This window comes from Onychomys torridus, chromosome 5, assembly GCF_903995425.1.
Source record: "Onychomys torridus chromosome 5, mOncTor1.1, whole genome shotgun sequence".
NCBI lineage: Eukaryota > Metazoa > Chordata > Mammalia > Rodentia > Cricetidae > Onychomys > Onychomys torridus.
Window position 1 is genome coordinate 54882893 of NC_050447.1, and position 14566 is coordinate 54897458.

Here is a 14566-nt window from a genome sequence, read left to right on the forward strand (position 1 = left end):
TCTTAAACTAAAACGACTATAGTATTTCTCGCAAATATGTCAGACATTATCACTACATACGCACACAGACAGACTTCTATATCCAGCTAAAATTTCTGTTACAAACCAAATGTTCTAAAGAATGAAGTAGCAGAATCAACATTTTTAGTAAAAAATAAAAAAGTACTTTAACAAATCATGTACACAGCTCTTTTTTCTTTCTTTTTTTTTTTTTAAAGACAGGGTTTCTCTGTGTAGCTTTAGTGCCTGTCCTGGATCCTCGCTCTGTAGACCAGGCTAGCCTTGAACTCAGAGATCTGCCTGGCTCTGCCTTCTGAGTGCTGGGATTAAAGGCGTGCACCACCACTGCCCAGCTACAGCTCATTTTTTACTGTTGTATGACCTAATGGGCAGGATTCTATTTTAATTAAAAAAAAAAAAAAAAAACAAAAACCTCAATTCTTAGAAATATGACAGGAGAGGCTATGTCTTTCTTTTTACTGCTAGTTTTTTAAGCTTAAGAGCTACAAGCTTATACAGAGCTCTAAAAAGGATTCCATTTCATCTTTGTCCAGTGGTGGGAACTGATTCAAAATGTTTTTAAAAGTAAATTTCTGAGAGGCAGGGATCTTCACCATATTAAATGCAATGTTTTTATATGCTGCAGGTGCTAAGCAGTCAGTCTAAAATGCAACAGAAACATGTTGATGCCTTTTCAAAAAGACTTTCACTTTATATACTCATCACTGTTACATGGTACAAGCATGGAAACATAGCTCTGATTCCAGTATACAAAAGCACGAGGGGAGGGCGGCTGAGACATAAGCACTAAAGGACAAGTCTTGAAAGAGGCAACAACCTCTGGAAGGAACGAAAACCCAACTTCACTAGAAATCAAGTTTGAATTACAGCAACTACACACTAGATTTCTTCTACATTTGAAGTGACAGATTTCTTATATGATAAAAATCAAATGATAGGTACTTCAAGAGAATGCTGACAATGATCTCAAGATAATAGCTAGTCCGCCTCACCGCTGGTAGGACTGTAACCTGCAAGTCTTTTACAGAGCATACTGGAGTCAGACTTGACAGCAAATGCTTTTAATCTCAGCACTAGGGAGGCAGAAGCAGGTGGATCTCTATGAGTTGGAGGCCCGTCTGGTCTACAAAGTGAGTTCCTGAACAGTCAGGGAGAGCAACTGTCTCAAAACAAAATAAAACAACCCCACAAAAACAAACTCAGGGCACACTTTGAATATACATTCAACACTTTAGGAAGATAGGAATTTTGCCAACATTTTATTCCTCAAATGCTGTCCCATCTCAATTTTTGAGGTAGGTTCTTCACTGATCCATACAGGCTGGTGGCCAGTAAGCCCCAGGATCCTCTCTTTACTTCCTCAGTGCTGGGGTTACAACTGTGTACCATCGTGCCTGGCTGAAATCTAATTCAGATCCTCATGCTTGTTGTAAGAAAAGCATTTTACCAACTGAGCTAGATTCCCAACCCCATAGTTTTCCTTTTTAAAATTAACATGATTGTGAGTGCTCAGCTTGTAAAAATGTATCAGCCTGCACAGTCACGTGGCTGAAAAGAATGTGTATAAAACATCAAAAACATTTTCAAAATACATTTTCAAAACAGGTATTATATTGAAAATAATCTAGTATGAAACATCAAAAACATTTTCAAAATACATTTTTCAAAACATGTATTATATTGAAAATAATCTATGAGTACAGATCATGTTTCTTTCCTTTCATTTAAAAACAATTTCAACTTTTCCTCCACAGAACTTGTTCCCCTTTATGAAAGAAATATATTTAAATTATTAGGTCCTCATGGCATGTAAACAGATGATATAGGCAGAAAATTAGTATCTTCTCAGTTTTATTCTCTTGATTCACTCATTCAAACTGAGCATTTCTTATGTCTACTGTGCTAATTAGCACAGGCCCACAGGGAACAAGATCTCCACAATGACAGGAATAACTCACAGCCCCAAGCAAGCGCCCCAAGAGCAATGACTATTTATATTAATAAGTAATCCATCCGAGTCTGGCAACCTGCTGGGCTTTGCAATGACTGTGGACATTAAAGTCTAAGGGATGCTGACCTCGAAAATGATTGTTCAAAATAAGCCTAAGAACTCATAAAAAACAAACAACGGACAGACAAGCAAACTCGTATGTATGTTCTTGGATGGCATCCATCACAATCAGGCAGCAATCTTGAAAATGAGGAAAATACAAGAGCCCATCACAGATCAATTATGAAATAGTCACTGCTCACTACAGTGTGCTCTTGCCAGCTTCAATGAACCATACTGGCACAGGCTTTAGCCACCTCCCTACTACCAATACTCCCTTAAATTCCTGGAGGGTTTACAGTGACTCGGCACCACTGAGTGTTTTGCTTAACAAATCTTTGTAGAACATCGGTTTATAAACATGGGAACCGGAGCCCTAAGATATAGCAGAGATAATTCTGGAAGAACCAGCCCTAGGCAAAAAACTGGGCATCAAGCTCAATTTGTTTTTGAACTGCTTGCTCTGCCTGTCTCCAAGCACGCTGGACCCAGGTATCCAGCCCGACACCTAGCTCAGGTTTGTACTTGGTGATAAGTTCCTCTTCTTTCCAACTCTGGCTTCCTTCTTTCCAGATATCTTACAAAGAGAAGCCTTTTCTCGGTCATTATCATCTTTCTATATTGACCACTAGGTCACATCATCTTTCTATATTAAGCACTGTGTAATTCTAAGGCACTGCCTGCAACCAGTACGCAGTGATCAAGTCACAGTTTCTATCCCCTGGTCCAAAGGCTGTATTTTCCTCTCCTGTCTGTCCCTCTGGTGTGCTGCTACATTTCACAAGAGACCCTCTTCATGACCAGTGCTGTTTAAAGCCACTACATTAGAAAAGTTGCTAATCTTAGTACTAACATGACTCACTCACTTCCCTCAGGTCCTTCCTCAAGTGTCACCTCTTCACAGTGGCCTTCTTTGATCTGTTTGTCCTCTTAGAAACTGCTTCATTTTCCCTTCATCATACTCACCATCCTCAGGACATTCACATTTATAGTTTTAGGCTGTCTTCACTTCCAAATGAGTAACACCTGGAGGGCAGGCACTTTATTTTGATGATTTGCTAGTTCCAACCTACAAAAGGAGACTGCCCAGAAGCTCTCTACTGTTTGCTGAACCAACTGTTAGCCAAGAGGGCTTTTCTAATACTCACCGAAGGTAAATTTCTCTTTCAATGAGTTACTGAGCTTTGAAATAGTTCAGCAGGTCAAAGGACTTGCCCCAGTCTGATGACGTTCAGTTTGATTCCCAGAACCCACATAGTGAAGGAAGAGAACTGTCTCACAAATTGTCCTTTGACTTCTACAAGAGCTCTGAGTACACCAATAAACACAAATAAATGTAAAAAATTATTATCGTGGTTTAGTGGGACTACAGACAGAGGAGCAGGAAAGAGAACCAAGTAAATCCTAAAATGTCAGTTCAAGAGAAAGATCCTTAGTAAAATCTCAGGTTTTAGGCTTCATGGATAGGATCAAAACAAAAAATATGCCCAAATATTTTAAATATTTCAATAGCAAAATAGGAAAAAGACCTATGGGAAATGTTTGCAATCAAACTACTTCTGTTTTTGTTTTTGAAGTGCCAAGGGAGGAGAGTGGGATAGGAATCTGGCTTTATACTGAAACATTATCTGACAAAGCTTCAGTATCAATACCAAATTAATTTTTACAACTAGTAAGAACCTGTATGGCCCTGACAGTTTGCTTCCTTAATCTAGTCTAGTCTAAATGGATAAGCACTAAAGCATCATCCAAACATTAAAAGAATAGGAAAAACCTGTTTCAAAACCAAAAAATTGCTCGCAGGCTTACTGAAATACAAACTCAAAGGCAAGGTTTATTATGTTGAACCCCAAAAGACTGCTGATGTTAGGATCATATATAATCTTCATTGGATCTGCAAGTAGATTCCAGCAACTCACTCATCTATTTAAGAGAAAGAAGCCTATAAAACGCGACCCCAACAGATGTTAGGCTGCAAAGTGTTTTGTATGTATGACACTTTTCTCCAATAGTTTGTAAGAGCCCCACATGTTTAACAAGCTAAATACACATATAACCACTTAAATGGTTAATTCTTTTCAGTCACACAAATAACCTTTCCAAAAGCTGGTGGTTTGTCTAATAGGAAAAGAGATCGTTACTAAAACAACTCCAGTGTAATATGGTAACAGCTGGGGAGTTTTGAGGATTGCTAAATACGGTATAAGACTCAGCCCTGTGCTGTCAAGGCCTGTTTTTATAAACTTTCCGGGAAGAAAACAGCTGTTTGGATATGAAGTGGTAAGAGAAATCTGAACGTAGTTAAAAAAATAAAAATAAAATAAGCATTGCCCTATTTTAAAAACAGCCATCTAGGTCTCTTTATACAAACTCACTGGGAAAAACCTGAAAAAGACACACGAGACCCTAAGGTAGTGTTCCGGGTAGTGGGACAACACTGAGCGAATGAGAACAAAGATTTCATGCCCACGAGGGATGAAGTTTAGGAACAAATGGGCCGGAGAGTTAAAGAATCCGGTATTCCCAGGCTCCTGTATTAGCAAGCTACCCAAGCAGACCCGCAGGGGCGACTCCACTCACAGCTGCGCCCTAGTTCACGTCTAGATGTGTTTCACTGGCTCACCTCGTGCTCAGGGAACACAAAGTCCAGTCAGTCCCTCCTCACACTGCAAAGTGAATCCTGACATGCAAAAGGCAGCACCGTCAGCACCGGCGCGCTCGCGGCCCCCCTCGGAGGAGGGAAGACCCAACACACTCACAAGTTGTGACCGAGGCCCTCGAGCACGGCGTGAGCCGCTGAGCACACGCAGAGAGGAAGCGCACAGGCGAGTTCGCCCGACGCCGATGAAAAGACCCGTTTGTTCAGGCTGTCCCGGGACGACCGCACCTGCCCCGTGGCCCTCCGACCATCCCCGCGGCCTCCCACCCGCGCAGCCACCGAGCCCCGCACCTCACCTGCCGCGCCGGGCCCAGAGGCGCGGGGGGGGCGGCGGGGAGCTCAGCCAGCGGTGCCAGAGGTGCAGCGCGGCCCCGAGCACGCACGGGCACAGCAGCACCAGCCAGTTTCGCATTGGCCGCCCCCGCCCGCACCACCTCGCGCCCCCGCCGCGCGCCGCTCTCTCCCGCGTCCCGGCCGAGAGCGAGGGGACCTAAGAGCACCGAGAGCCACCGACAGGGCTCGTGCTCGTGCTCGCGCCCGCGCCCGCACCCGGCGCTGTGTCCTCAGCTCGCGCCTCAGGTCCGGACCGCAAGCGGCAGCGGCTCCGCGGCCGAAGCCCCGCCCCCGCGCGCGCGCCGCCTTCCCACCCGTTCCGCCCTCCTCGCTCTCGCCCCGCCCTTTAGTCCGCATCCCCGCACCACCCTTCTGCGGGATAGCCGGGAGCTGTAGTCCCGCCCTGATCCCAGGCTGGAGACGTGCCTGACATTCCAAACCCTAGAAACTACATTTCCCGTGGTGCTGTGGGCGCTCCAGTACAAGACGCTGGCAGAGGCGAAGCGCACACAGAGCACGCGCGTCTCTCCACCGGCCACTGTTCCTTGGAAGCACACAGAGCATGCTTAGCCGTCCTCCTGCGAGTGCTCCCCGGTGGTTGAGGCGGGTACTACGCTTACGGAACCCGCACTTCTCTGCCGGAGTTGCTGTCCGACCCCCTAGTTGTGGGCAGCGCTGTAGGGTGCATGACCGGAAAGGTTTGCAGGGCGCGTTATCGCTGAGCGAGATCATGGTGCGCTCCCCCGACAGACCCACTTAAGGAGGGAGGCGGGGAGTACCCGGCTGGCTTCCAGTTAGCAATGCCGGGTGAGAAGGACGGGAAGCCCCGGGCCTCGCTATGGAAAGCGAGGGCGGAGGAGGACCCCGGACCTGAAGGCTGCTGCCGCCCTGGTCCTGGGCATCCGCGCGCTCCTCACGAGGATAACTGTCGGAAGGACTAGAATGAGAGTAGCAGCTACCGTGTGACTTGCACAGTTCCCACAAGTTGAAGAAGCCTAAGATAACAATGACCAAATGTGTGAGCTGGCTGAGATCCACCTCTAGCCGGCATTTAGGCAAAGAGAAAACTTCACTGGAGCCACCTCTGGCTCAGCTCCGTAGTGCTTACATAGCGTAGGCTTAGAGAAAGGCAATTGTGTCGTTGTCTCCCACCCCATAGTTGGTTGAAACTACGCAGCCGAGGATGACTTTGAACTGTCTTCACCTCGAAAGTGCACAGATTACAAGACTGTGCCACCACATATGTTTGTCGGTTGGTTGGTTGGTTGGTTGGTTGGTTTTGGGTTTTTGAGACAGGATTTGTCTGTGTAGCTTTGCGCCTTTCCTGGAACTCACTTGGTAGCCCAGGCTTGCCTCCCGAGTGCTGGGATTATAGGTGTGCACCACCACTGCCCGGCCACATGTGGTTTTTATGCAGTGCTTTGAGATGAAACCCAGGGTTTATTACTCCGTATTAGGCGAGCAGTCTACCAACTTAAACTACACCACTAGTTAACATTGACTTGTTATGTTTTGTTGAGATTTGTTTGATTTTCATTTGCATGTGTTTACGGGGCAGGGAGGCCTATCTTGTCCCCTGAAGCTGGAGTTTCATGTGGTTGTGAGCCAAGCGATTTGCATGCTGGAAACTGAGTTTGGGTCCTATTTGGAAGTGCAGCAAGGGTTCTTCTTAACCACTGAGTCATCTCTTCAGCCCCTTACGATTGCTTTTTTTGGAGGGTATTTTTGCAATGTTTTCGGTTTTTTAATTTGAAATTTTTATTTGGTTTAATCATGTAGAAGCTGTATTCTACTGTTGTATTACTTGATAAAATAAAATTTTAACACACAATTTTTATTTCCATTAAAAGAAATTTGTTTTAGCTGGAAGTGAAGCTCAGTGGTAGAACACTTGTACCAGTGGGCAGTCTTGGGTTAATGCCCAACACTGAATAGAAGAGGGAGGGGACTTTTACGTTTGTCATGAATTCAAAGTCAGTCTGAAAAAACAAGATAATGAGCTCCCAAAAAAGGAATTCTTACTTTGGCAAATCTATTCATTTAATGTATATTTGCTAAGCACCTACTATGTGCCAGGCACTTCCAAAGGTATTTTCCATACATAATTAACTGAAGCAGAGCCTTGTCAGATGATATTGGTGAAGGACAGACTATGAATTAATCAATAAATCTGGCCAGCATGTTAGAAGACCTTCAGTGGTATATATATATATATATCTATATATATATATATATATATATATATATATATCATATATAGAAAGTAAAGGTAAAGCCGAGTAAAGGAATTGTGTTAGACTGAACCAGGGCAGAATGCATTATACAATAGTATCTAAACAACTTGGTTATAATGAACACTACAGTAGCCACCCAAACCATCCTAATGGAACTGAAGAAATAAGGTCTTAAAAACTAATGAGCGCTGGGCGATGGGGGTGCACGCCTTTAATCCCAGCACTCGGGAGGCAGAGCCAGGCGGATCTTTGTGAGTTCAAGGCCAGCCTGGGCTACAGAGTAAGTTCCAGGAAAGGCGCAAAGCTACACAGGGAAACCCTATCTCAAAAAACCAAAAAAAAAAAAACAAAAAAAAAACCCTAAAAACCTAATGAGCACATAATCTGTACTGTCAAGGTGTTCATTGTTTCATGACATGAACAAGTTAGTAGGGGATTAGATTTATGTAAATGCAAACTTGGATGCCTGGTTCTCCATTTGCCAATGACCAGTGTCTAGGAACTGATTGCCATGGTGCTGTGGCAGCACAAAGCAACAGATATTTAACTTAGCCCTAGGCTCACTAGAGCGGGCTACCCCTGGGAGGAAAAAAACCAGTAGAGTACAGAAATCAAAGAGTATAATTAACAAGGACACTATTAAGTAAAAAATAAACAACAAAATCCCAAGACAGTGAGATATCTGCTACCAAGATTTAAACAGCCTGGTATAACCTTAATGCAAATAGAATAGGCAGATGCCAGATCACATACTATGCTAAGGATTCCACCCTTTTTAAACAGGTGTGTTTTGTTTTTATGTGGATGTGTAGTGCTTTGAATGAAAATAGTGCCTAAACCAGGCCGTGGCACACGCCTTTAATCCCAGCACTCAGGAGGCAGAGGCAAGTGGATCTCTGTGAGTTCGAGGCCAGCCTGGTCTACAGAGCAAGATCCAGGACAGGCACCCAAACTAAAGTGTGGGGTTGGGGGGCGGGGAAGTAGTGCCTAAAGAGTGGCACTATAAGGAGGTATGGCCTTGGAGTGGGTGTGGCTTTGTTGTAGGAAGTGTGTCACTAGGGAGTGGGGTTTGAGTCTAAGTTGCTCAAACATGGCTAAGTTGCCCAGTCACTTCCTGCTCCCTGTGGATCCAGATATAGTACTCTCAGCTACCTTTCCAGCACCATGTCTGCCTTCATGCTACCATACTTCCCGCCATGACCATAATGGACTAAACTTCTGTACCTGTAAGCCAGCCCCAAATAAATGTTTTCCTGTATAAGAGATGTGTGGTCATGATGTCTCTTTACGGCACAAAACCCTAACCATGAGAGTATGTATGTTTGTGTGTGGTTGTATATATATGTGTGGGGGGGGGGTGCCTGTAAAAGCCAGAGGAGGATGCTGGATCTCCTGGAGCTGGATTTATAGGTAGTTGTATGCCATCTGACATGGGTGCTGAGAACTGAACTCACATCCTTTACAAGAGCAGCAAGATGAGACATCTCTCCAGGCTCAGGAATCTACATTTTACCTTGAAGTCTATGAAAGAATATTGTCCTTCCAAGTTTTGCATGATGGCACAAACCTGTAATCCCGCCCAGCACTCAGCTGGAAGCAGGAAAGGGAATTTCTTTTTCTATGTGCCTGAGGATTACAAATGCACAACTTCATGTCAGATGCTGGCCACTTGTTCAGGATGCTGCCCTACCTTCAGCATCCCCACTCTTACTACACCTAGGCCATAGCACCTTCTGCTGACTCCACCAGGGGACGATGTCCCTCCCTCTTGTCCTTCCAGTTGCAGCTAGGACCTGGCTCACGGGTTTAGCAGACTATGTAGAATTTAGCCTAATAAGGTACAGGAAAGAAAAAAAATTATTTTTTTTTTGGAGACAGGGTTTCTCTGTAGCTATGGAGCCTGTCCTAGACTAGCTCTGTAGACCAGGCTGGCCTTGAACTCACAGAGATCCACCTGCCTCTGCCTCCCAAGTGCTGGGATTAAAGGCTTGTGCCACCACCGCCCGGCCAAGAAAGAAAATTTAAACTCGTTAACTAAATAAAATTGTTCCTAGGATCTGCTGTTTACATGCTGGTGCTGACTACCTCTGTCTGTAGGTCCCATTGTCCTTCTACTGCTGCTTCCAAAGGCCTGCCCATTTCTCCCACGGACAAGTTCCTCTTTCCAATTCTTGTTCAGTACACCCTCGGTCATTTCTAGTTCTTCCTTCCTCCCTCCCTCTCCTCCTCATTGCTCCTTGCCTCTGTAGTATGGCCAGGCTGGCCTTAATCTCAGGACCTTCCTGCCTCACCCTCCTAAGTGCTGGGTTTACAGCTGTGTGCTACCACACCTGACTCCAGTTCTAATTCCTTCTCCTTAATGTTTCTCTGCCTCCCACAATGGGTCACTTCCTTTTTCAAGAGATCTTATCTGGCTGTTCAATGCTACATTTACTTGTGGACGATGGTGGCTGGTAAGCCTTGAAAACTATCCTTTCCAAGCACTCTAGCATCCTCTGCTCAGGTACATCCTCTGCCCTAGTCATGTGACCATTTTAATGATTACTTTTGCATTTTTACCCATTAGTTGATTTCTTCTGAGTAAACGCCTATACCCTGACTAGCAGAAGGCAACCTCTTACCCAGCAGAAGCAGCCCTTTGCATCTCAATCCAAGACAGTGCTTCTCAGCCCTCCTACAGTTCCTCATGTGGTGGTGACCCCCAACCATAACATTGTCATTGTTACTTCATAACTGCAATTTTGCTACTGTTATGAATCGTTCTGTAGATAGTTTTTCTGGAGATAGAGATTTGCTGAACGGGTCGCAGCCCACAGGTTGAGACCCACTGGGCCAAGGCTTCCTGATTCTTGTGTAGTTTGACTGTGCCATTGGGTTGGGGTTCTCCTGGAAGTGAAAGAAAGTAGAAATTCTTCCATTCTTTCCAGAAAGGAAGCTATGCAAGAAGAGGAGAATAGAACAGCAGAGCGGGAGGGTAGAGAGCTAAACCCCAGCAAGACAGGGTACAAACTGCAGCAAGGATTTTAGCTTTTGTTCTGAAATGAATGGGAATGATTGCTAAATGGGCTGGCTGTGCACGGAGGATCGGCAAGATCCAACCAGTTAGAGTAGGATCAATCAAGCTGCTGAGCCAAGACCTGACTGGCTGATGAAGAGGAGAGTCCCCCAGTGTTTGTAAGTGTGCAAGTGGAGGTTCAGGCATGCCCTGAGACAAGTGGCAGTGGTGATAGCCAGCTTGAAGATGCAGGACACCAAGACAGGTTGTAAGGAATATGTCCTCAATTACATCACCAGCCTGCGACGGCATCCCAGCCTAAAAAGCGGGCCTGCCCTCTGTGTGTCCTCTCCCTCTCTCCCCCTCTTTCTCTCAATAAAGCTCTAAAAGAGGTAACCATGGCTTGTGACTTTCCTCCAGCACTCTCCTCCATTGGCGTGGCCACTTAACCAACACAGGTGCCCTGGAGACTAGCTGCTACATGCCTTGCATTACACCTGGCATCCAGGGTGGAGCATTGTTACCTGCACGGTTCTCTGTCTGTCTAGGAAGTGCTTATCACTGGAAGTGGCTGCCTTGCCTGAGACAGTCTCTTCCCCTAAGGCAACCTGCACCCAGTGACTAGTTGAACAGGAGTTCAAAGATTTGGGACAACTCTAAAGAGCCATCTCGTGGTCTCAGTGGCAACAGCATCTTGGACAACTTCCACAGCCTAGATCTGTTCTTCACTTTGCATGCTCCCAAGAACAGTCTCCTGTATCGAAGTGTGTGCCAGGAAACCTGACCCAAGGCAATGAATCTGATGGTACTCTTAGCCAGAACTCTGCGAAGTTCTATCATGAAGACCCAGGATCTTCCTGTGACCTGTTAGTTGAGATCTGTAGCACTTCATTCTCAAGCCTCATCCTTTGCTAATGTGCCCCCATGTACTTGGCTCTAGAACCATAGTGACCTTGACCCTCTGGATATATTTTGTAGTTCTTCTTTTCTTTTTTTATTTACTGGCCTGAAATTCATATGTAACCTGGACTGGCCTTGAACTCACCATCTTCCTGGAGTAGTGGGACCACGGGTGTATACCAACACTGCTGGCTCGTGATAGTGCACAAGTACACACTTGTTCCTTTGGCTTTTCATTTAGATGGCTTTGTAACTCATGGTAGTCAGTTAAAAGATGACCTTTTCAATAAGCCTTCCGTTCTTCCTTTAATGCCCTCCTAACACCCCAATCTCTGTTAGTCCTATTCTCTTCCGTTCTATTTTATCCTCTCCTCCCCTCTCCTATTCACTTCATTTCACTCACTTATTTTGCTTATCGTATAATGGACTCTGGACATAGGACAAAAACATTTCCCCTCTGTCTTTTGTCCATCGATGCATCCCAGTACCTGGAGTGGCAACTAGTACTTCCTAGGTGTTTCATAAATATTTACTGAGTGACCGGTTGAGTGGAATGAAAGGATTTGGATATCTCAGTGAGTTGATTAACATAAATCGTACAAGATGAGGTGATAGTCTTTGGAGCAGAGCTAAATGAAGACATCAAGATTTAGGTGTGAGGAAAGGAAACAACAATAAAGGCATTGAGAAGATTCCAGAACAGGGGAGGAAAACAGGAGATGCCTCATGGAAGACAAGAAGTATGATGAGGTTGGAAGGTAGGCAGCTGGTACAAGGCTGTGGAGCAGGATGAAGAGAGAGTAGAGTGTCCACTGATGCACAGTGCAAGGATTAGGGCAATGCTGAGGAAGAGGTGAAGTTTTAGGAAGCAGAACTATGTGTGAGTGAGTTTTTCAAGAATCCTGGTCCTGAAGTTCAGTAAGGGAAGAATGAGAGCACTTAAGTTGAGTCGTTGGGTGCTTAGCGGAGAGAGCCATACCCCACTTGAGTTTTTTAAATGCTCTATGGGGCCTGGGGACATGGCTCAGCTGGTAAAGCGCTTGACACACAGGTATGAGGGCTTGAGTGCAATCATCAGAACACATATAAAAAGCAGGACTCATCAGCATGCACTCATAATTCCACTGCTGGGGAGGCAGAGACGAGTAGATCCCTGTGGCTCATTGGCCAGCTGGTCTAGCTGAAATGGCAAACTCTAGGTTCAGTGAGAGATTCTACCTCAAAAAAAAAGATGGAGCCGAGTGATGGTGGCACACACCTTTAATCCCATCACTCAGGAGGCAGAAGCAGGCAGATCTCTGTGAGTTTAAGGCCAGCCAAGTCTACAAAGTGAGTTCCAGGACAGCCAGGGCTGTTATACAGAGAAATCATGTCTCAGAAAAACCAAAACCCCCAAACCAAACCAACCAAGCAGCCAAACAAAGAAAACTTAAGGTTGAGAATGGTAGAGGAAGACACTTGAGGTCAAGTTCTTTCCCACCCCCCACACACACACATACACAAGTGCACTCTCACCTGCACACACACGTGCACATAAAACACACACATTGCTATGTACAGAAGGAGCCAATAGTGGCCATTTAATTTATTTTCCAAATCAGTGTTCTGAGGGAAAAGGGAGCTGGCCAAATGCTAAACAAGTCAGATGCCAAGACAACAGGGATTTTCTGCAATCCAGGACATGTGGTCATCTTGTCCTTACCACACCTTAAGTATTTATGCAAGTTTTTCCACTTTGCACTTAGTGGCTATTTTTCCCCCCCAACACTAGGTGGCAGTAAAAAGCTTCCCTCTTTTGTTTTCCCCTTATTTATCTGTGTGGAGAAACTGGAAAGCAACCAAAGTTGATAAAGGCCAGTTAGCCACAGGCGTAAGTCCAAAAATAGGAAATCTCAACTTAGAATTTATTCGGGAAAACTAAAACTGTATGGTTTTTATGCAAAGTAACATGCCGACTGATTCTCAAAGAGAAAATAAATATAAAGTAGGTGCTTGCATTGTGCTTTTCCACGATGATTTTGCCTTTAAAAAGATACAATTCTGGGACTAGAGAGATGGCTCAGCAGTTACAAGTTCTAGCTGCTCCTCCAGAGGACCCAGGTTCTGTTGCTGGTACCCACACGGCAGCTCACAGCCCTTTGTAATTCCAGTTCCAACAGATGGGGCATCCAGTTCTGGCCTTCACAGGTATTATTGCATGCACATGAATTTCTAAAAATACATTTCTGTCTTCTTCTTTTGTTTTCCAATTCAATAATAATATATTATATACACTATAATATACCACTTAGCTATATCTACAGTCCCTGACTTTATCCTAATAATTTATAATCTTTATTTTTAAAAAAAGGTTGTAGATGGGCATGGTGATGTGCCTTTAATCCTAACATTTGGCAAGCAGAGGCAGGAGGATCTCTGTGAGTTCGAGGCCAGCCTGGGCTACAGAGTGAGTTCCAAGAAAGGCTCCAAAGCCACACAGAGAAACCCTGTCTCAAAAAAACAAAACAAAACCCCTAAAACTAATAATAGTAAAATAAGTCAGGTGTGGTGGCACACATCTTTAATCTCAGCGCTTAAGCATAGAGGCAGGTGGATCTCTGAGTTCCAGGCCAGCCTGGTCTACAAAGCACATTCCAGAACTTCCAGGGCTACACAGAGAAACCCTGCCTCAAGGCAAAACCAAAATAATAATTGTAAGCCTTTGAGGAGCAAGAGGACAGGCCCATCCCCCCCCTCACTACTCTAACAGCTGTTTCCTGCCCCCCAAGAAGCAGGTGGCCAAACTCCACCCTACAGGGGAAAAAAAAGCTCAAGATCAGGCCACAAAATCCTACCAAACCCAGGCCACACTAGGAAGCTGCCCCGCCCCTCCCCGCCCCTCTCCCAAACCCTATGTAAAGCCTGCCTCCTTCTCAATTGTTTGCTACTTCTCCCAGGGCGGCCCCTCTCTTGGGTCTTTCTCAATAAATCTCTTGTGGGAGGTTTGTTGTACAGAGTGATTTTGTGGTATTCCTTGGCTCGGATACCTTTCCTTTCAGAGCTATAACCCTGTATCGGAGAAACATTTCCCCTCAGAGCTGTAACACTTACTACAACAATAACAACAATGATGATGATAATAATAATAATAATAATAATAATAATAATAATAATAAATGTATTTTAGACTTTTTTTCAGAACAGGGTGTTGGATTCCCTAGAACTGGAGTTGCAGATGGTAGTGAGCTGACCTGTGGGTGCTGGGAACTGAACCAGGGTCCTCTGTGAGAGCAACAAGTGCTCTTAACTGCTGAGTCACCTCTCCAGACCCTATCTTAATAATTTATATTATTGAAATATATATAATAATTTCTATTAATTTCAGTTTCAGTATG

At 44.8% G+C, this 14566-nt stretch overlaps 1 protein-coding gene across 1 annotated transcript in view; it reads right to left on the reverse strand.

Moving 5' to 3' along the window:
• The window catches only part of B3galnt2 (beta-1,3-N-acetylgalactosaminyltransferase 2), a 35202-nt gene extending 29869 nt beyond the window's left edge, over window positions 1-5333 (reverse strand). The window contains 2 exon segments of the mRNA XM_036186881.1: window positions 5027-5057; window positions 5059-5333. Of these exon segments, the coding sequence (XP_036042774.1) occupies window positions 5027-5057; window positions 5059-5142 (115 nt within the window). The 5' untranslated portion in view covers window positions 5143-5333.
• Window positions 5334-14566: the final 9233 nt, after the last annotated feature.